The 21,265-nt window shown below is 41.6% G+C and overlaps 1 protein-coding gene across 1 annotated transcript; it reads right to left on the bottom strand.

The window, feature by feature from the left end:
* Positions 1–198: 198 nt before the first annotated feature.
* LOC115193650 (polyribonucleotide nucleotidyltransferase 1, mitochondrial-like) lies at positions 199–14,197 on the bottom strand. The gene is made up of 28 exons (XM_029752505.1): positions 13,990–14,197; positions 13,663–13,723; positions 13,495–13,569; positions 13,177–13,282; positions 13,011–13,060; positions 12,836–12,899; positions 12,699–12,746; positions 12,497–12,610; positions 12,230–12,416; positions 12,092–12,143; positions 11,948–12,005; positions 11,516–11,612; positions 11,339–11,441; positions 11,107–11,177; positions 10,893–10,929; positions 10,720–10,786; positions 10,526–10,615; positions 10,345–10,398; positions 10,154–10,263; positions 9,950–10,021; positions 9,799–9,862; positions 9,616–9,699; positions 9,450–9,533; positions 1,422–1,528; positions 1,194–1,249; positions 964–1,042; positions 690–737; positions 199–607 (listed from the first exon to the last, which is right to left on the bottom strand). The coding sequence occupies exons 1-28, from the start codon at positions 14,106–14,108 to the stop codon at positions 452–454; spliced, it is 2,313 nt and encodes a 770-aa protein (XP_029608365.1). The 5' UTR covers positions 14,109–14,197; the 3' UTR covers positions 199–451.
* Between the last annotated feature and the right edge of the window lie 7,068 nt (positions 14,198–21,265).

Below are 21,265 nucleotides of genomic sequence, written 5' to 3'. Positions count from 1 at the left end.
GTGTTATGGCGTTAATATCGAAACTATTACAGCATTGGTGGGATACAGACCTGTTAGTCTCTGCTTTGCTTTCAATATAGGAAAAATAATTTAAACAGCCAACTAAATATTGTAGCACTAACAATGAGTATGTAGAATATTGGAATATGGCATAAGCAGTCACAGGTTCAACTCAAGTGAATGTAAAACAATGGAATGTTTAGTTTACATATTTATTACACATTGTATAAAATAGATAAACAAACTGACAGCATATTGTTATTTGACAACTCAAAATCCTATGGCCACCAAGCTGATATCATTGCTGAAACCAACAGAGAATGAGAGTACAGCAACCAGTGCTTGGAGGATGTTGGTGAGTAAATGACAAATGGTAGTTCAGAGAAGTCAGGGTAGATAGACTGTGGATGGAGACTGGACAGTTGGTCAGGGTCTAGGAGGATAAGGGGAGTCAAGACGAGTTGCTGGTTGCTTGGCCATTCCCTGTGCCCATGGTGATGCTCTGTTTCTCACTCAGTGTCTTAACACCTGTTGCTGCTGGAGATTGTAACACCTTCCTTGAAAGCCTCATTCTTCCATCTGTTGGGTCTCGCCCAAAGTATTTAACCTGTTGATAGTGTTCCATCAAAGAAAGAATATTAGTCAAGAAGTCAAGCAAATTAAGAAGGTCAGAAGACTGCAATACATACCTGAATCTGTTGTCCAACCTCTAATCCAATAGCACTTGGGTGTTTTATCTGGACAAATTCAATGTGTACAATTATTTCACTCTGCCAACAATTTTAGCTGAAACATTGTTTAATGGATTACTTTTTAAAAATCACACAAATTACAATTTATTGTAAATAAAACTGAAAACAAGCCAACACATGCAGCCCTTTCCAAACTGGTAACATCTGTAAAACATAATACATGTTAAAGTTCCTGTAATCCCTGCATGGTATTCTGGGACTAGACTCTTACCCGTTTGTGGTCCAGCTGAGAGTTATGGAGCAGAACAGCACTCATATTGGGATACAGCTTCACCATGACACCAATGTCCCTGTGGAAGAAAGAAGACAGAAGTGCAGCAAGTCATGAAGCTACCTGTTTAGCAATCCAATATTTAAATCAATGGAACAAAGTGTTTAAAAACTAGACTGCAGCTGCATCACAGATGAAACAGCAGCCTCCAATAACGCAGCAGTGTGTACCTTATTTCCATGATAGTGGCAGTGTAAACAGCACCAAACTCCAGCTGCTGCTCTTGCTGAAAACAAAAATGAAAAAAAAAGACATCCTCAGATACATATCAGTAATGAGGTGGGTAAGTACTGCCTTTTTGGAGGATATAGTACAATGATGTTTAATGAGGAGTAAATAAAAATGAGGAATTGTAAGAAATTAGGCAATACAGTAGAATTAGACTAGGTTGGACTCACGTCATCTTTGCAGATTTCTGTGATGAACTCCTGGGCTTCATTCATGGCACCAGGAGTAGGTGCAAACACAGAGAAGGTCTCCTCATCCACCTGGCTTATCGTCACACCTATCCAATGACACAAAACCACACACACACAACAACCTGTCATTTCCCCATACACCAGGGATCATCAACTAGATTCAGCAGCAGGCAGATTTTTTCTTAAGTGGATGGTCAGGGGGCCGGAACATAATTGCAAATAATTAGTAAATTGACCACAAGTCGTCCAAACAGACATAACATTTGACTAAAACAATAATTTCAAACCTTGCTTACATTTGTATACGATTGCATGCATATATATATATATATATATATATATATATATATATATATATATATATATTCATTTACAACATTAACAATGTCTACGCTGTTTATAATCAATTCAAATGTTATTTTAATGGACACAAAATGTGCTTTTCTTTCAAAAACAAGGACATTTCTAAGTGACCCCAAACTTTTGAACAAACTCAGCAAAAAAAGAACTGTTCTCTCACTGTCAACTGCGTTTATTTTCAGCAAACTTAACATGTGCAAATATTTGTATGAACATAACAAGATTCAACAACTGAGAAAAACTGAACAAGTTCCACAGACATGTGACCAACAGAAATGGAATGTGTCCCTGAACAAAGGGGGTGTCAAAATCAAAAGTAATAGTCAGTTTCTGGTGTGGCCACCAGCTGCATTAAGTACTGCAGTGCATCTCCTCCTCATGGACTACACCAGATTTGCCAGTTCTTGCTGTGAGATGTCACCCTACTATTCCACCAAGGCACCTGCAGGTTCCCGGACATTTCTGGGGGGGAATGGCCCTAGCCCTCACCCTCCGATCCAACAGGTCCCAGACGTGCTCAATGGGATTGAGATCCAGGCTCTTCGCTGGCCATGGCAGAACACTGACATTCCTGCCTTGCAAGAAATCACACACAGAACGAGCAGTATGGCTGGTGGCATTGTCATGCTGGAGGGTCACGCCAGGATGAGCCTGCTGGAAGAGTACCACATGAGGGAGGAGGTCTTCCCTGTAACGCACAGTGTTGAGATTGCAGGCAATGACAAGCTCAGTCCGATGATGCTGTGACACACTGCCCCAGACCATGACAGACCCTCCACCTCCAAATCGATCCCGCTCCAGAGTACAGGCCTCGGTGTAACACTCATTCCTTCAACGATAAAACGCAAATCCGACCATCACGCCTGGTGAGACAAAACCACAACTCGTCAGTGAAGAGCACTTTTTGCCAGTCCCGTCTGGTCCAGCAACGGTGGGTTTGTGCCCATAGGCAACGTTGTTGCCGGTGATGTCTGGTGAGGACCTGACTAACAACAGGCCTACAAGCCCTCAGTCCAGCCTCTCTCAGCCTATTGCAGACAGTCTGAGCACTGATGGAGGGATTGTGCGTTCCTGGTGTAACTCGGGCTGTTGTTGTTGCCATCCTGTACCTATCCCGCAGGTGTGATGTTCGGATGTATTGATCCTGTGCAGGTGTTGTTACACGTGGTCTGCCACTGCGAGGATGATCAGCTGTCCATCCTGTCTCCCTGTAGCGCTGTCTTAGGCGTCTCAGCATGCTCAGCATGCTTAAGGCACGGTCTCGCAGATGAGCAGGGACCCTGGGCATCTTTCTTTTGGTGTTTTTCAGATTCAGTAGAAATGCCTCTTTAGTGTCCTACATTTTTAATTGCCTACCGTCTGTAAGCTGTTAGTGTCTTAATGACCGTTCCACAGGTGAATTAATTGTTTATGGTTCATTGAACAAGCATGGGAAACAGTGTTTAAACCCTTTATAATTAAGATCTGTGAAGTTTTTTGGATTTTTACGAATTATCTTTGAAAGACAGAATCCTGAAAAAGGGACGTTTCTTTTATATATATATAAAACACACATAGTCAAAAGTTAACACGTACACATTCACAGGTTCTTTATGTTGACTATTTTCTACATTGTAGAATAATAGAGAAGACATCAAAACTATGAAATAACACATGGAATCATGTAGTAACCAAAAAAAAAAAAAAAAAAAAATAATAAAAAATTTAAAAAAAAAAAGAGTTAGACAAATCAAAATGAGATTCTTCAAAGTTGCCAGCCTTTGCCTTAATGACAGCTTTGCACTCTTGACATTCTTAACCAGCTTCACCTGGAATACTTTTCCAACTGTCTTGAAGGAGTTCCCACATATGCTAAGCACTTTTTGGCTGCTTTTCCTTCACTCTGTAGTCCAACTCATCATGTGTTGGGTCATTGTCCTGTTGAAAAACAAATGATGATTCCACTTAGTGGGACTATGATGGGATGGCGTATCACTGCAGAATGCTGTGTTACCCATGCTGGTTTAAGTGTAGCTTGAATTTTAAATAAATCACTGACAGTGTCACCAGCAAAGCAGCCCCACACCATAACACTTCCTCCTCTGTGCTTCACGGTGGTAACCACACATGCAGAGATAATCCATTCACCTACTCTGTGTTACAAAGACACGGCGGTAGGAACAAAAAACCTCAAATTTGGACTCATCAGACCAAAGGACAGATGTGTCCTTTAGTAGTGGTTTCTTTGCAGCAATTCGACCATGAAGACCTGGTTCACACAGTCTCCTCTGAACAGTTGATGTTGAGATGTGTCTGTTACTTGAACTCTGTGAAGCATTTATTTGGGCTGCAATTTGAGGCTGATAAGCCTAATGAATGTATCCTCTGCAGCAGAGGTAACTCTGGGTCTTCCTTTCCTGTAGCGGTCCGCATGATAGCCAGTTACATCATAGCGCTTGATGGTTTTTGCGACTGCACTTGAAGAAACTTTCAAAGTTCTTGACATTTTCCGGATTGACTGACCTTCATGTCTTAAAGTAATGATGGGCTGTCGTTTCTCTTTGCTAATTTGAGCTGTTCTTGCCATAATATGGACTTGGTATTTTACCAAATAGGGCTATCTTCTGTATACTAATCCTACCTTGTCACAACAAAATCAAATGTTATTTGTCACATATGCCGATTACAACAGGTGTAGATCTTACAGTGAAATGCTTACTTAAAGCCCTTAACCAACAATGCCTCAAGTTAGGAAGAACATTTTTAAATAAAAGCAACAAATAAGTGAACAGCAGCAGTCAATTAACAAACTAGGCTATATACAGGGGGTATCGGTACAGAGTCAGTGTGCGGGGGCACCAGGTAGTCAAGGTAATATGTACATGTAGGTAGAGTTAAAGTGACCATGCATAGATTATAAACAGAGAGTAGCAGCAGCGTAAAAGAGGGGTCTGGGTAGCCCTTTGATTAGCTGTTCAGGAGTCTTACGGCTTGGGGGTAGAAGCTGTTAAGAAGCCTTTTGGACCTAGACTTGGCGCTCCCGTACCGCTTGCCGTAGCAGAGATAACAGTGACTGGGTGGCTGGAGTCTGACAATTTGTAGGGCCTTCCTCTGACACCGCCTGGTATAGAGGTCCTGGATGGCAGGAAGCTTGTCCTCAGTGATGTACTGGGCTGTACGCACTACCCTCTGTAGTGCCTTGTGGTCAGAGGCTGAGCAGTTGCCATACCAAGCAGTGATGCAACCAGTGAGGATGCTCTCAATGGTGCAACTGTAGAACCTTTTGATGATCTGAGGACCCATGCCAAATCTTATCAGTCTCCTGACCTGGAATAGGCTTTGTTTTGCCCTCTTCACAACTGTCTTAGTGTGTTTGGACCATGATAGTTTGTTGGTGATGTGAACACCAAGGAACTTGAAGCTCGCAACCTGTTTCACTACAGCCCCGTCGATGAGAATGGGGGCGTGCTCGGTCCTCCTTTTCATGTAGTCCACAATCATCTCCTTTGTCTTGGTCACGTTGAGGGAGAGGTTGTTGTCCTGGCACCACACGGCCAGGTCTCTGACCTCCTCCCTATAGGCTGTCTCGCCGTTGTCGGTGATCAGGCTTACAACTGTTGTGTCATCTGCAAACTTGATGATGGTGTTGGAGTCTTGCCTGGCCATGCGGTCATGAGTGAACAAGGAGTACAGGAGGGGACTGAGGAAACACTCTTGAGGGGCCCCCGTGTTGAGGATCAGCGTGGCAGATGTGTTGTTCCCTACCCTTACCACCTGGGGGCGGCCCATCAGGAAGTCCAAGATCCAGTTGCAGAGGGAGGCGTTTAGTCCCAGGGTCCTTAGCTTAGTGATGAGCTTGGAGGGCACTATGGTGTTGAACGCTGAGCTGTAGTGAATGAATAGCATTCTCACATAGGTGTTCCTTTTGCCCGAGTGGGAAAGGGCAATGTTGAGTGTAATAGAGATTGCGTCATCTTTGGATCTGTTAGGGCGGTATGCAAATTGGAGTGGGTCTAGGGTTTCTGGGATAATGGGCCATGACCAGCCTTTCAAGGCAATTCGATGGCTACAAACGTGAAGGCTACGGGTTGGTAGTCATTTAGGCAGGTTACCTTAGTGTTCTTGGGCACATGGACAATGGTGTTCTGCTTGAAACATGTTGGTATTACATACTCAGTCAGGGACTGGTTGAAAATGTCAGTGAAGACACTTGCCAGTTGGTCAGCGCATGCTCGGAGTACACGTCCTGCTAATCCATCTGGCCCTGCGGCTTTGTGAATGTTGACCTGTTTAAAGGTCTTACTACGGAGAGCGTCATCACACAGTCATTCGGAACATCTGGTGCGCTCATGCATGTTTCAGTGTTACTTACCTCGAAGCGAGCATAGAAGTAATTTAGCTCATCTGGTAGGTTTGCGTTATTAGGGAGCTCGCGGCTGTGCTTCCCTTTGTAGTCTGTAATAGTTTGCAAGCCCTGCCACATCCAACGAGCGTCAGAGCCGGTGTAGTACGATTCAATCTTAGCCCTGTATTGACGCTTTGCCTGTTTGATTGTTTGATGATTCGTCTGAGGGCATAGCGGGATTTCTTATAAGCTTCTGGGTTAGAGTCCCGCTCCTTGAAAGCGGCAGCTCTACCCTATAGCTCAGTGCAGATGTTGCATGTAATCCATGGATTCTGGTTGGGGTATGTACGTACAGTCACTGTGGGGACGACGTCATCGATGCACTTATTGATGAAGTCAGTGACTGAATGTGGTGTACTCCTCAATGTCATCGGAAGAATCACAGAACATATTCCAGTCTGTGCTAGCAAAACAATTATGTAGCTTAGCATCTGCTTCATCTGACCACTTTCAGGAGGATAGAATTATGGTCAGATATGCCAAATGGAGGGCGAGCCTTGTACGCGTCTGTGTGTGGAGTAAAGGTGGTCTAGAGTTTTTTTCCCTCTTGTTACACATTTAACATGCTGGTAGAGATTAGGTAGAACACATGAGTTTCCCTGCATTAAAGTCTCCGGCCACAAGGAGTGCTGCCCCTGGATGAGCGTTTTCCCGTTTGCTTACGGCCGTATACAGCTCATTGAGTGCGGTCTTAGTGCCAGCATCGGTCTGCGGTGGTATATAGACAGCTATGAAAAATATAGATGTAAAATCTCTTGGTAAATAGTGCGGTCTACAGCTTATCATGAGAAACTCTACCTCAGGCGAGCAAAACCTCAATACTTTCTTAGATTGCACACCAGCTGTTGTTTACAAATATACATATCCTGCCGAAAAAGCTTAAAACCCACCAGCTGTATGTTAATCATGTCGTTGTTCAGCCACGACTCGGTGAAACATAAGATATTACTGTTTTTAATATCCCGTTGGTAGGATATACGTGCTCGTAGTTCATCTATTTTATTATTGATTGATTGTACCTTGGCTAATAGGACCGATGGTAAAGGTAGATTACCCTCTCGGCGACGGATCCTTACAAGGCACCCGGAAGGTCGCCCACGATATCTCCTTTTCTTCCTGCGAATGATGGGGAGGAGGGCCCTGTCGGTCGTCCGAAGTAAATCCTTCCTGTTCGACACGTTGAAGAATTCCTCCAGTACGGATATCAAGAAGCTCTTTTCGGTCATAAGACACGATGGAGGAAACATTATGTACAAAGTAACTTACAAATAACACGAAAAAACATACACAATAGGTTACGGATCGTAAAATGGCAGCCATCTCCTTCGGCGCCAACACAACTGATTGGCTCAAACGCATTAAGAAGGAAAGAAATTCCACAAATTAACTTTTAAAAAGGCAGACCTGTTAATTGAAATGCATTTCAGGTGACTAGCTCATGAAGCTGGTTGAGAGAATGCCAAAAGTGTGCAAAGCTATCATCAAGGCAAAGGGTTGCTACTTTGAAGAATCTCAAATATATTTTGATTTGTTTAACACTTTTTTTGGTTACTACATGATTCCATGTGTTATTTCATAGTTTAGGTCGTCACTATTCTTCTACAATGTAGAAAATAGTAAAAAGAAAAGAATCACACTTGAATGAGTAGGTATGTCAACTTTTGACTGGTACCCTCTGTGTGTGAGATTGTATGCATGTACACACACAGTTGAAGTCGGAAGTTTACATATACAAGTTGGAGTCATTAAAACTCGTTTTTCAACCACATCACACATTTCTTGTTAAACTATAGTAGTTTTGGCAAGTCGGTTAGGACATCTACTTTGTGCATGACAAGTCATTTTTCCAACAATTGTTTACAGACAGATTATTTCACTTATAATTCACTGTATCACAATTCCAGTGGGTGAGAAGTTTACATACACTAAGTTGACTGTGCCTTTAAACAGCTTGGAAAATTGCAGAAAATGATGTCATGGCTTTAGAAGCTTCTGATAGGCTAATTGACATCATTTGAGTCAATTGGAAGTGTACCTGTGGATGTATTTCAAGGCCTACCTTCAAACGCAGTGCCTCTTTGCTTGACATCATGGGAAAATCAAATGAAATCAGCCAAGACCTCAGAAAAAAAAATTGTAGACCACAAGTCTGGTTCATCCTTGGGAGCAATTTACAAATACCGGAATGTACCACGTTCATCTGTACAAACAATAGTACGCAAGTATAAACACCATGGGACCACGCAGCCGTCATACCGCTCAAGGAGACGCGTTCTGTCGCCTAGAGATGAACGTACTTTGGCACGAAAAGTGTAAATCAATCCCAGAACAACAGCAAAGGACCTTGAAGATGCTGGAGGAAACAGGTACAAAAGTATCTATATCTACAGTAAAGTGAGTCCTATATTGACATAACCTGAAAGGCCGCTCAGCAAGGAAGAAGCCACTACTCCAAAACCGCCATAAAAAAGCCAGACTACAGTTTGCAACTGCACATGGGGACAAAGATCATACTTTTTGGAGAAATATCCTCTGGTCTGATGAAACAAAAATAGAACTGCTTGGCCATAATGACCATCGTTATGTTTGGAGGAAAAAGGGGGAGGCTTGCAAGCCGAAGAATACCATCCCAACCGTGAAGCACGGGGGTGGCAGCATCATGTTGTGGAGGTGCTTTGCTGCAGGAGGGACTGTTGCACTTCACAAAATAGATGGCATCATTAGGCAGGAAAATGATGTGGATATATTGAAGCAACATCAATACATGAGTCAGGAAGTTAAAGCTTGTTCGCAAATGGGTCTTCCAAATGGACAATGACTCCAAGCATACTTCCAAAGTTGTAGCAAATGGCTTAAGGACAACAAAGTCAAGGTATTGGAGTGGCCATCACAAAGCCCTGACCTCAATCCTTTGTGGGCAGATCTGAAAAAGCGTGTGCGAGCGAGGAGGCTCGCTTGCCTATTTATTGCCTTACCTCCCTTATCTTACCTCATCTGCACACACTGTATATAGACTTTATTGTGTTATTGACTATGTTTGTTTATTCCATGTGTAACTCTGTGTTGTTGTTTGTGTCGCACTGCTTTGATTTATTTTGTTCAGGTCGCAGTTGTAAATGAGAACTTGTTCTCAACTAGCCTACCTGGTTAAATAAAAGGTGGAGAAAAAAAAAAATGTATTTAAAAAACCCACTTTGGAACAGGGAACCCAGCCATACACTATGCAGCGATGAAGAGCGCTAATGTGTTGGGGTAAATGTTACCTGTTTGAGCTTGTAGTCTGCGGAGGTTATAGCCCCCTGGCCCAACAAAGCGTGCTCGTCTGGAGACTGGGACTCTGACATTTTCTACAACAGACACCAAACATACCTTGAAAGCAAAATACATAAATAATGGGAATCAAAAAGGACTAGCAACCAAGAGTCTTACCGACAACCGGACCATTCTCCTTTCTGTTAGCCCTGGGCTTGGCAATGGTATTGTTCATGATGCCCAAAATCTCCCTCTTGGCAACTGTAAGGATATGAGAATGAAATGAGGGTGGTGACTTCGATATTTATCTCTCTAGAGAATGAATAGATAGCTAGATATGGGGCATGTCTTTCATGTCACCTGTGGCTTGTTGAATAGCCTCCATTACAAGTTTCAGAGGTAACCCTGGAATCTTCACATCAGCCTAGGAGGAAGCATATTATATAGCAAAAAGAAACAGTCAACAAAATACGACAGCAGAGAGAAACCAATGGATGTTCAGCTACAGTACCTGTAAGGCATTGATACCCTTATTTGTTCCAGCCAGTTTGAAGTCCATGTCTCCTAGGTAATCCTCAATTCCCTGTTGTGACAGAAAACACAAATAAAACAGTTCTACAGAAAGGGGATCTTGTGATTATAGTATACGTGGTATTCCATAGAAAATGTAGTTCGCTTTAGGAATGGTGAGAAAAATACTAGTAATATTGGGTACCAGAATATCAGTCAGTATTCGGTAGTCCTGGATTTCCGATGGCTTCTCTGGGTTTGCCTTGGAGATGAGTCCAATAGCTACACCTGCCACAGCTGATGTAATAGGCACACCTGGAACACAGAAGTGCTATGTTTCACTGTAAATGAAAGAATCATCAACAAAAATGTAAAAGCGTTAATTAAGTATTGTACCAGCATCCATCAAAGCCAGACTGCCTCCACATGCTGACGCCATCGACGAGGAACCTGAGAAAACGAGAATGCGCTCATCATACAATCATTGAAATGACTAAGATTTGGCAACTAAGCTTATAATAACAAGTGGTCTAAAAAAAAATGTAGAAGCAAAATGGAGGTCATCCACAGAACTCACCATTAGACTCCAAAACCTCAGAGGTGACTCTAATAGTGAAAGGGAAGTCTTTTGGGATGACAGGTCTCAAAGACTTCTCCGCCAGTGCCCCTGTCAACATAGAAACAGAATATTAATGAAATAGTCACATGAACATAGGCATGCCACCCACACACAACCCATGGGCATATTTTAATCCATACCAATATACTAACCATGACCAAGCTCTCTTCTGTTCATTCCACTCATCTTTCCAATCTCATTGGTTGCGTAAGGAGGAAACTGAAACAGAAAAAGTTAATTTCAGCCCATGCAGATTTTGTTCTGCAATACCAAACCAATAAGCAAATCCTACTGGAATCCTTATTATTTACATTGTGATACTCACCTCATAGTGAAGCATGAAATTCTTGTCTTTGACTCCACTGTTAAAAAGAGAGCAACTCGTTTCAGCTAACCTATATATATATATATAGATATATATATATATATATATATATATATATATATATATATATATATATATATACACACACATTACATTTAACACTTGCTTGAAACTTTCATTCAAGAGGACTGTAATTAATAATGTATAAGTTTACCTTAATGCTGTAGTAATGATGTCTGTTTTAATACTGGACTCCAAGGAGTCAAATGTTACAGAGCACAGAACCTAGAGAGAAAAGGCTTTACTAACTAGGCTAGATACAATGAAAAACAACCCAAAACAAATCAGACTCCGCAAATATATTTCTCCTCTCTTCAACTTTCCAATGTCCCCAAAATGAATAGCACGCCTACACTGAGCACTTCTTTATAACGCCAGATCCCTACCTGTGTCTGTCCCCTCTGGAAAAGTGCAGACCCATGAAGGGGCTTAAAGATGTCTGCCTCACAGGAAATATTTCTTAATGAAGTCAGGTTTCTTCCATCACACCTTTAAAACAAGGACATTATTAATGACATTAATGACACTTTTCTAAATACTACTGAGACATGCATTATTTTTACCTCCTATATTCATTCAAAACCAGATTGCGGAAGACCTCTTTGGACACCATGTTGAATGATTCCATCACCTCATAAGGTTCTGCATGAGGATATTTCTCTACAGAAAACAGACATACTGTAAGTAGGCGGTTAGACAGTAAACGAACACACACAAGACCTTGGATGTTGCAAAAATCTCGTAACATAACATTTATTTGTGTCACCCTGTTGCAAGATAACTTTCCTGCAATTCAGGAAAGTTAAAACTGTGTATTTGAGGTTTAAAAATGCTTCTGAAGTTTGTAATTTCCACTTTGAAATTGGACCTCACTTTCCCTACAAAAATGTCCATTAGTTATAATTCACATTTCCTGTTTCTGCAGGATTATTTTCCTGCTGTAGCAAACTGGCTCAAATTAAGATCCTACATCTGTATATAGCAATGACACATACCTTTTATTTGTTCCTCGGTTTCTAGTCGCACTTTGTTAATGGCGTCATCTCTAGAAATCTGAAACACAATAAGTTACTGATTTTATTGAATGAAAAAGTACCACCAAAATACAATAGCAAAAACACCCAGACATAAATACTTACCTTGTCATGAGTGAAGTCCGTGAAAACAGCATAGACCTTTTCAGAGGCCAATCTGAAAGCAAAACCGTGTGCTGTCATGTAACCATAAAAAAAATGTAAGAAATATGAGAAATATCAAGTCAGAAAGAAATGTCTTACTGTCGTGTGTGCTCAATCATTTCCTCGGGCGCAGAAAATATTTTGGGAGGGGTGCGCTTGGTCACTTTCGCTTCTCTGGCCATCTGCTGAATAGCCAATATGATCTGCTGTGTGTGCTTCACGCCAACCTTGACTGCATGACAGAAGTCCTGCTGCAACACATTCTCAGCAGATGCCTCGATCATCACTAAGACAAAAAAATATGGGTGGTAGAGAGGATCCTGTAGGAAAAAGGGATGTGTGATATAGCTGGACTACAGTACTAACCCACTTGGCTGAGAGGTGCTCCAGCCACTATCAGATTGATAGTGCTGGAAGCCATTTGCTTTCGTGTTGGGTTCACCAGGAACTCGCCATCCACCAGGCCAATGCGCACTGCACCTAAAACATCCACGAAACACAGACCATATAGTAAAAGCCACATACAGGCGAAGAAAAACAAAAGGACAAAGGTCTATGAGATACTAACCAATGGGCCCATTCCAGGGAATGTCAGAAAGGGTAAGGGCAGCAGAGGCTGTAGGGAAGTTAAATAGTTAATGTTATCACTGGATGTCAAACAAAGATCATGTGAATGATTTCCTTGTAGAAACAATCTCTCCTCACCTCCATTGATAGCCAGTACATCTGGATCATTAACACCATCAACTGCCAACAGGTTACACAGGATCTGAAAATATACACGCAGGACTAAAATCAAGAGCATAGCTTGTAATAACAGCGTAAACATATCCGTAATGAACCTACATAAGTACAACAATAACTACAAATACTGACTCACCTGAGTGTCATAGAAATAACCAGCAGGAAAAAGGGGTCTGATTGCCCTGTCTGAGGTGAGACAATAAAAAAAGAGATACAGTTAAGTCTGCTAAAGGTATTTGCACTAAATCTAATATAGAACTGGAGTAAGAGTTAAGGCAAAGGAGTTAGAATCATCTTCTCACCTATTAGTCTACTAGTCAGAATCTCATTTTCAGTGGTGCCCAACTCCCGCCGCAAGTGGTTAGTGGGGATTCTACCAGCAGCAGCTGCTTTCTGTCTGTAGTCCACCTGTCAATCAAAAACACACAGTTCTAGCCAAGGGACCTGAATCACTCTAAGGGACCTAAAACCACTATGTTATAGCCTACTACACTAAAGAGATTATCACACACAATGAACCATCCCACGAGGAAGACAAAAAGCAGCTTTTAATTATGTTTGAAGTGCATTGAAAAAAATGATATGACCCCACTTACAATAAAAATTAAGTATTAACTTACCACTAGTGGCATAAATTGGGAGGGGGACGGTTTCGTTTTGCTGACAGCTGTCACCATCACTGTTGTATCCCCAAGCTGGAAAAAGAGGTGGAATTCATCTGAGTAACTGGTCTGAGTATCTTGTGCATATTCACTTACAAACTCTCAAAAAATGATTACGATTTATACCTGCACAACAACCGACCCATCTGCAAATCTGGCAAGTTTCCCTGTTGAGATCTCAAGTTTTCTTCAAAAGAGGGGAAATCAGAACACATCTTAACTTAGAGTGAATTGATGGGAGTCAATTAACCACTCATAACTGCAACGCAGATTTAGGAGGACTCGGACAAATATTCTATGCATATTCCGTCTTACAAATATATCTGACTCAGACTATGCACACCACTGCGTTGAATAATGAACTTGAAGCCTTGGCCCACAGGCTTGACCGGCTGTCACTGTGTAACGTTATGCTAGTAGCTAGCTAGCTAGCTAAGTCAGACGTATACTTACTTCTCACCCAAGTTCACACCCACTTTTTGTATCGTTCCACGGCTGTTCCAGACACTTTGGTGGCACAACCGCACATTTAGCCTGGCCAGCGTGGGCCCAAGCCTCAGTAAATGTTTCATATTCAAGTACAAGCTACCATGAGATAGATTTTTCAATTGAACATGAAGCCTTTACACAATTCTGCTGCCATGACAGTTCATCACATGCACGGAATTACGTCACAAATAAATAGTGCCCTGTGATTGGACAAAAGACGTTCCACCATATCTGATTGGACATTATTTGTGCATCTCCAAAACAAGGCGTTGCAACTGGGAGGACAATCTGTGATTTGCCGATAGAACGCATGACCGGGGGTCATAGGGTCTGAGCAAGCGAATCCGAGAGAAAGGGCGCTTGTTTGAAATGGAAAAGCGTCGCGGTTGCTATTGATGAAGAAGAACATCATGATGAAGCAGCTGATTTACAAGTGGGATGCACTGTTGAGCGCTACATCCCGAGGGGTTCGTGCTGATTGTACGGAGATTGTGACAGCCGGTTAAATGGCGTCCCTTGAGAAGACAAGAACAAGATGTATGTCAGGAGAATTGCAGTATTATCATAAGGAGAGCCAAACTTGGAATATGAAGGAGGAATGGAGAGGAAAAAGAGAGGCAGAGGAGGTCTAAGAAAGAGAGGGAGGAGGGTGAGCTTGAGTCGGTTAAAAATTGCAGAAAAAAAGTGAGATGGTTTGTTAAAGAATGGTAGAAAGTGCAAGCACAGTGAGTTGAAGACAGGACGAGAAATGGAAGTGAATGAGGGCGAAGTATCGGCGGTGGTAGGTATGGTGAACTCGGAGCCTGGGGCTTGCACTGAGGGTCAGGATAAAGATGAGTCTGTGACAGTAAGAGTGAAGTTTTTGGAAAAAGTGGACCCTTGTCTTTTGGCTGATCCATTTGAGGTTTCAGGGTGGTTGAAAAGAGTCAGGTGCTGTGGAATCGGTGAGGGAAACCAGAAGTGATCTTGTGATAATTGTATGTGTTTCTGCTGGACAGAGGGAGCAGGCGCTCGGTGTTAAACTAATGGGGGTAAGAGATGTGAATTGTTTTGCTCTCAAGAAAAGGGCGCCATTGAAAGTAGTGATTTACAAGGGTAGCGGTAAATGTGAAAGTTGACCAACTGAAGGGGAAGATTGCGATGCTCGTCATTTGGTGTGACGCAGACAGGGTGGAGTAAGTGGAGAAACAGAAGAGTGATTGTCTGTTCTTTTGAGTTTTGATGTTGAGTCTTTGCCTGACAAAGTGATGGTAGGATATATAAGTTATCCTGTACAGGCTTTTGTGCCGAATACATTACGTTGTTACAGGTGTCAAGCTTATGGGCATGTGGCAGCAGTAGGAAGGAGGGAGGTTCCTAGGTGTGCAGAAGGGCATGAGAGACAGGAATGTGTAGCATTGGGCAAAGTAGTGGTATGTGTTAATTGTAGAGGTGCCCAAGGGGCTGGGGATCAGAAATGTCCAGTGTGAGAGAGGCAGGTTGAGGTTTCCAGGGTTAGAGTAGTGCAGAAGTTGTGATATGCTGAGGCAGTGAAGAAAGTAGAGGAAGATGGGTCAAGGGGGAGGGATCCTGAGAGTGGTGTGATTACCCAATACAGAGGGATAAACCAACAAGTGATATATGTTTCAGCAAGATTGGATTTTTGGCATTTATAGCAATGGTTATCAACTGTACTGCAGGGATGGAACTTAAGTCGCAGAAAATAGAGGTTGTGGCAGCTTCAGAGAGATATTTGGGTGTGCGAGACTTAACATCAGAAGAGTTACAGGGTGTGTTAAGTGGTGGTGTCTCATCCTTTCAGGCTGTTGGCCTGAAGTAGGACTAAATAGATTTATATAGTGGAGTATGGTATTTATTTAAACATGTTTGTGAGTGTAGCGTTAGATATGAGGGTATTTGTTGTATTTAAAAAATACAACTTTTCAAAGCAAAGTATAAGGGAGTTATACTCCATTCTAGTAGGTGGCGGTAATGCAACATTTATTGGATGCCGCCAGCCGTTAAACATCGAAGAAGGCGTTGAGGCGCAAGCATTTTACAGCTCCAACCCATCTAAGCCTTGTTCACACTGCAGGCCTTAATAATCAAATCCGTTTTGGAATACTGGCTGTTCAAACAGCAAGTTACAAGTGCCCAAATGTATGTGTCCCATGGCCCCGAATCAGATTTGTATACTTAAAACCACCCACGAATGTGGTTTGAAATACCTGATTTAATGTGCTTTGTTGTTCAGAGTGCAATAAAAATATAATTGAATCGGATATGGAAAATAATAGGATTTGCGCCACTTCAACTTGCAAGTGTGAACAATGCTCATTAATTATCTGAAGCATGAAATGCCGACAGATAATTTGTTCGTTCGACGTGGTAGGATCTTTTTGTGTCGGTAAAATTGTGAGAAATGGCGGTGGAAACGCCCTTATGCGCAAATATGTATAGAATAACTATCATATCATGGACACTTACTGACATTTGTGGCAGCTTCGTTTGATGCAGTGTTGTTTCTACCTTATTGCCTTTGTGCTGTTGTCTGCGCCCAATATTGTTTGTACCATGTTTTGTGCTGCTACTATGTTGTTGTCTTAGGTCTCTCTTGTCATGATGTGTGTTTTGTCCTATATATTTTTTACTTTTAATCGCAGCCCCCGTCCCCGCAGGAGGCCGCTTGGTTGACCGTCATTGTAAATAATAATTTGTCTTAACTGACTTGTCTTAACTGACTTGCCTAGTTAAATAAAATATTGAAGTCAACTTGGAGTCACGCGGTGATATGTTGTGTGGTCCTCACACTTAGACTCGAGAAAGCATACAGTTTATTAGGTACAGATGAAATAGCATGAACTTCACAGGCTGGTAAATGTGCAAGGTGATGAGCTTGATGCTCCTTTCCAATAAATATCGAAGGTGTTATTCTGGTGACACGATGATTAATGCTTGGCTGCCATTTGACCAATACAACTAATAACGTTCTAAATCCTACACGCACTGTATCTGCGAGCTGTTTGTTAGATCGCATGTGGGCTCATTGGCTATATACATTTTAGTCATTTTAGCAGACGCTCTTATCCAGAGCGACTTACAGTAGTGAATGCATACATTTCATTTAATACATTTTTTATGTGCACAACGTCATCACGCACAGCGCCTTTATCCGCAAAAAAAATAAGTTTGATGGAAACAGCTCCTGGTGGGGAAATTCGCATATTATTTTAGCATATTCACATGAAAATCTGTCACAAATTGGATGGAAACCTAGCTATTGATAGACAGTACCCTTTAATGTGGATTGTTGAGTGGTACATAGCCTCCATTATTATAAACCATCTCTGGTACTGTGCTGTTTAAAAATGTGAACACAAGAGGGCGCATGTTCTCACAATTAACACGATACCCACCGGGTCATGTCCCAATGATCTCTTCTTCCTCCCAAAGTGTGCACTCCCTTCACCGGTTTGAAAGGAAATGACTGGTATAAGAAATATTGTGGAAACTCCCACTAGCCCATGCCTCCACCAATCCAATGCTTTTACATTTTGGGGAAGTAGTAAACGAGTGCACACTGCAGAAGAAATTATATATCATTGGGAAGCACACAGTGATAATGAGGTATGATAAACCAGAAGTCTGTGGTAGTACAATGTTAGGCTTGCCAGCCATGCTGTAATTGTACTGTAATAGCCTAAATCACAATGTGAGTATATGTTGAAGGACTTGTAAGATAAGAGTATGTTTTTTTGGTCAACACAGTACTATTAGCTTCTACATCAGGAAATAATGGTTGTCCCTTACACTGTATATTTTCCTGCTTTATAGTCCGTTATTAGTCAGTTATACAACCCAGGCATTTAGGCTATACCCTATTTTGTTCTAAGGTTATGTAGTGACCAGTCTGTTTTTTATTGCACTTTGAAAACCTATTTTAATTCCCTGGATTTAAAATAAAATGAGACAACCACTGTTTTGCAGTATTCAACAGATCATTATTATTTATTTACTGTCAGTGGTGAATGGTGGTGAGGGTCCATCAATAATTCAAATTTCTAATATCAATAATATTATTTTTATATAAAGAAATTATATGATAATGACCTTCATGGTGGTCATTACAGTTGTGAATAATTTTGAATAAGATTCTACTAACTTTGCACAACTCTTAGGTAGAGGTCGACCGATTAATCGGAATGGCTGATTAATTAGGGCCGATTTCAAGTTTTCATAACAATCGGAAATCGGTATTTTTGGACGCCGATTTGGCCGATTTTTATTTACATTTTATTTTTTGACCTTTATTTAACTAGGCAAGTCAGTTAAGAACACATTCTTATTTTCAATGACGACCTAGGAATGGTGAGTTAACTGCCTTGTTCAGGGGCAGAACGACAGATTTTTACCTTGTCAGCTCGGGGATTCAATCTTGCAACCTTTCGGTTAACTAGTCCAACACTCTAACCACCTGCTTTACATTGCACTCCACGCGGAGCCAGCCTGTTACGCGAATGCAGTAATAAGCCAAGGTAAGTTGCTAGCTAGCATTAAACGTATCTTATAAAAAACAATCAATCAATCATAATCACTAGTTAACTACACATGGTTGATGATATTACTAGTTTATCTAGCCTGTCCTGCGTTGCATATAATCGCTTAGGTACACGTTGCTCCAACCATAAACATCAATGCCTTTCTTAAAATCAATACACAAGTATATATTTTTAAACCTACATATTTAGTTAATATTGCCTGCTAACATGAATTTCTTTTAACTAGGGAAAATGTGTCACTTCTCTTGCAAACAGAGTCAGGGTATATGCAGCAGTTTGGGCCGCCTGGCTCATTGCGAACTGTGAAGACTATTTCTTCCTAACAAAGACAGCCGACTTCGCCAAACGGGGGATGATTTAACAAAAGCGCATTTGCGAAAAAAGCACAATCGTTGCACGACTGTACCTAACCATAAACATCAATGCCTTTCTTAAAATCAGTACACAGAAGTATATATTTTTAAACCTGCATATTTAGCTAAAAGAAATCCAGGTTAGCAGGCAATATTAACCAGGTGAAATTGTGTCACTTCTCTTACGTTCATTGCACGCAGAGTCAGGGTATATGCAACAGTTTGGGCCGCCTGGCTCGTTGCGAACTAATTTGCCAGAATTTTACATAATTATGACATAACATTGAAGGTTGTGCAATGTAACAGGAATATTTAGACTTAGGGATGCCACCCGTTAGATAAAATACGGAACGGTTCCGTATTTCACTGACAGGAAAAACACTTTGTTTTCGAGATGATAGTTTCCGGATTCGACCATATTAATGACCTAAGGCTCGTATTTCTGTGTGTTATTATGTTATAATTAAGTCTATGATTTGATAGAGCAGTCTGACTGAGCGGTGGTAGGCAGCAGCAGGCTCGTAAGCGTTCATTCAAACAGCCCTTCGCCAGCAGCCCTTCGCAATGCATTGCGCTGTTTATGACTTCAAGCCTGTCGACTCCCAAGAATAGGCTGGTGTAACCGATGTGAAATGGCTAGCTAGTTAGCGGGTGTGCGCTAATAGCGTTTCAAACGTCACTCGCTCTGAGACTTGGAGTAGTTTTTTCCCTTGCTCTGCATGGGTAACGCTGCTTCGAGGGTGGCTGTTGTCGATGTGTTCCTGGTTCGAGCCCAGGTAGGAGCGAGGAGAGAGACGGAAGCTATACTGTTACACTGGCAATACTAAAGTGCCTATAAGAACATTCAATAGTCAAAGGTATATGAAATACAAATCGTATAGAGAGAAATAGTCCTATAATTCCTATAATAACTACAACCTAAAACATCTTACCTGGGAATATTGAAGACTCATGTTAAAAGAAACCACCAGCTTTCATATGTTCTCATGTTCTGAGCAAGGAACTTAAACGTTAGCTTTCTTACATGGCACATATTGCACTTTTACTTTCTTCTCCAACACTTTGTTTTTGCATTATTTAAACCAAATTGAACATGCTTCATTATTTATTTGAGGCTAAATTGATTTTATTGATGTATTATATTAAGTTAAAATAAGTGTTCATTCAGTATTGTTGTAATTGTCATTATTACAAATAAAAATTTTAAAAAATCTGCCAATTAATTGGTATCGGCTTTTTTTGGTCCTCCAATAATCGGTATCGGCGTTAAAAAAATCATAATCGGTCAACCTCTACTCTTTGGGCAACATATCCATGTTTTTTGGGGTCAACATTTGTTTGGGGATCATTGATGGATGACAATATTCAATGCTTGTCACTGATTTTCAAGAAGATTTAGGTCAGGACTGTGACTACTAGACCATTCAGGACTACTCAACACCTCTTGGAAAGAGACATTAGAATTTGTGTAATTGTTCTGCTGAAAAATAAGCTATCACAGAGTTAGGTTTTCAGAAGATTGTGGCAGGTTTACCTCTAACGTTTTACCTATTTCTCCTTTTATATTTATTTTGATCCTAACAAACTCCCCAGCCCCTGCCGGTAACAAGCATACCCATAACATGATGCTGCCACCACAATAATCATCTTATTCAAAATGATTCACACCTGTAATGACTGCCAATGGTGCTTCCACCACAGGAGGCTGCTTAGGGGAGAACGGCTCATAATAATGGCCGGAACGTCGCAAATGTACTGGCATCAAACACCTCGAAATCATGTATTTTATACAATTCCACATATTCCGGTCCAGTCATTAACACAAGCCCGTTCTCCCCAATTAAGGTGCCACCAACCTCCTGTGGCTTCCACCAAGTATTAACTATGGCAGGGCTGCCAGAAAACGTGTGGTGAGGCGGCATTTGCCCCAGCACTTTTCAATCTGGTGTGACACCGCCACACCACTTTTGATTTAGTTTAATATAATACATTGATGCAAAGAGAGAAGGGAAAAGTGCATAATTAAAATGATTTGTCAACTCGCAAACAATTTCTCTGTCCTTCACATTGGAGTGCTGCTGCAGGCTCTGTGCATGTCTTGACCAATCCGATTCAAGGTAATTGCAGATGGCGCGGGCCCGGGTACAACACTCTAAGCTGAAGGCTACACTTTCCTCCGTTATGATGGTCCCTTGAACGTTCTTGGGACGCTGTGTCATGGTCCCCAGGAGTTTTTTGTCTAGTTCCCGGTTTGTCCCGGGGACGTCACCTTACGGTCTCAAGAAAGCGTCAGTCCCCCCCCCCCCCCCCCCTCGCCCCCAAAAGGCACACTAGTTTCATTACACATCA

The sequence above is a fragment of the Salmo trutta genome, chromosome 5 (genome assembly GCF_901001165.1).
Source record: "Salmo trutta chromosome 5, fSalTru1.1, whole genome shotgun sequence".
NCBI classification, from domain to species: domain Eukaryota; kingdom Metazoa; phylum Chordata; class Actinopteri; order Salmoniformes; family Salmonidae; genus Salmo; species Salmo trutta.
The sequence above is the reverse complement of the archived record's forward strand: the minus strand, read 5'-3'. Positions and strand labels throughout refer to the sequence as shown.

What these genes read in the sequence shown, in the direction of transcription:
- LOC115193650 (XM_029752505.1), bottom strand. Translation starts at nt 14,108, where the DNA reads ATGAAACATTTACTGAGGCTTGGGCCCACGCTGGCCAGGCTAAATGTG. An exon ending in CGGACTTCACTCATGACAAG is followed by an intron (nt 12,006 to 12,091) that starts GTAAGTATTTAT and finishes ATTGTGTTTCAG; the next exon opens with ATTTCTAGAGATGACGCCAT. An exon ending in TGAGGTTTTGGAGTCTAATG is followed by an intron (nt 10,399 to 10,525) that starts GTGAGTTCTGTG and finishes TCGTTTTCTCAG; the next exon opens with GTTCCTCGTCGATGGCGTCA.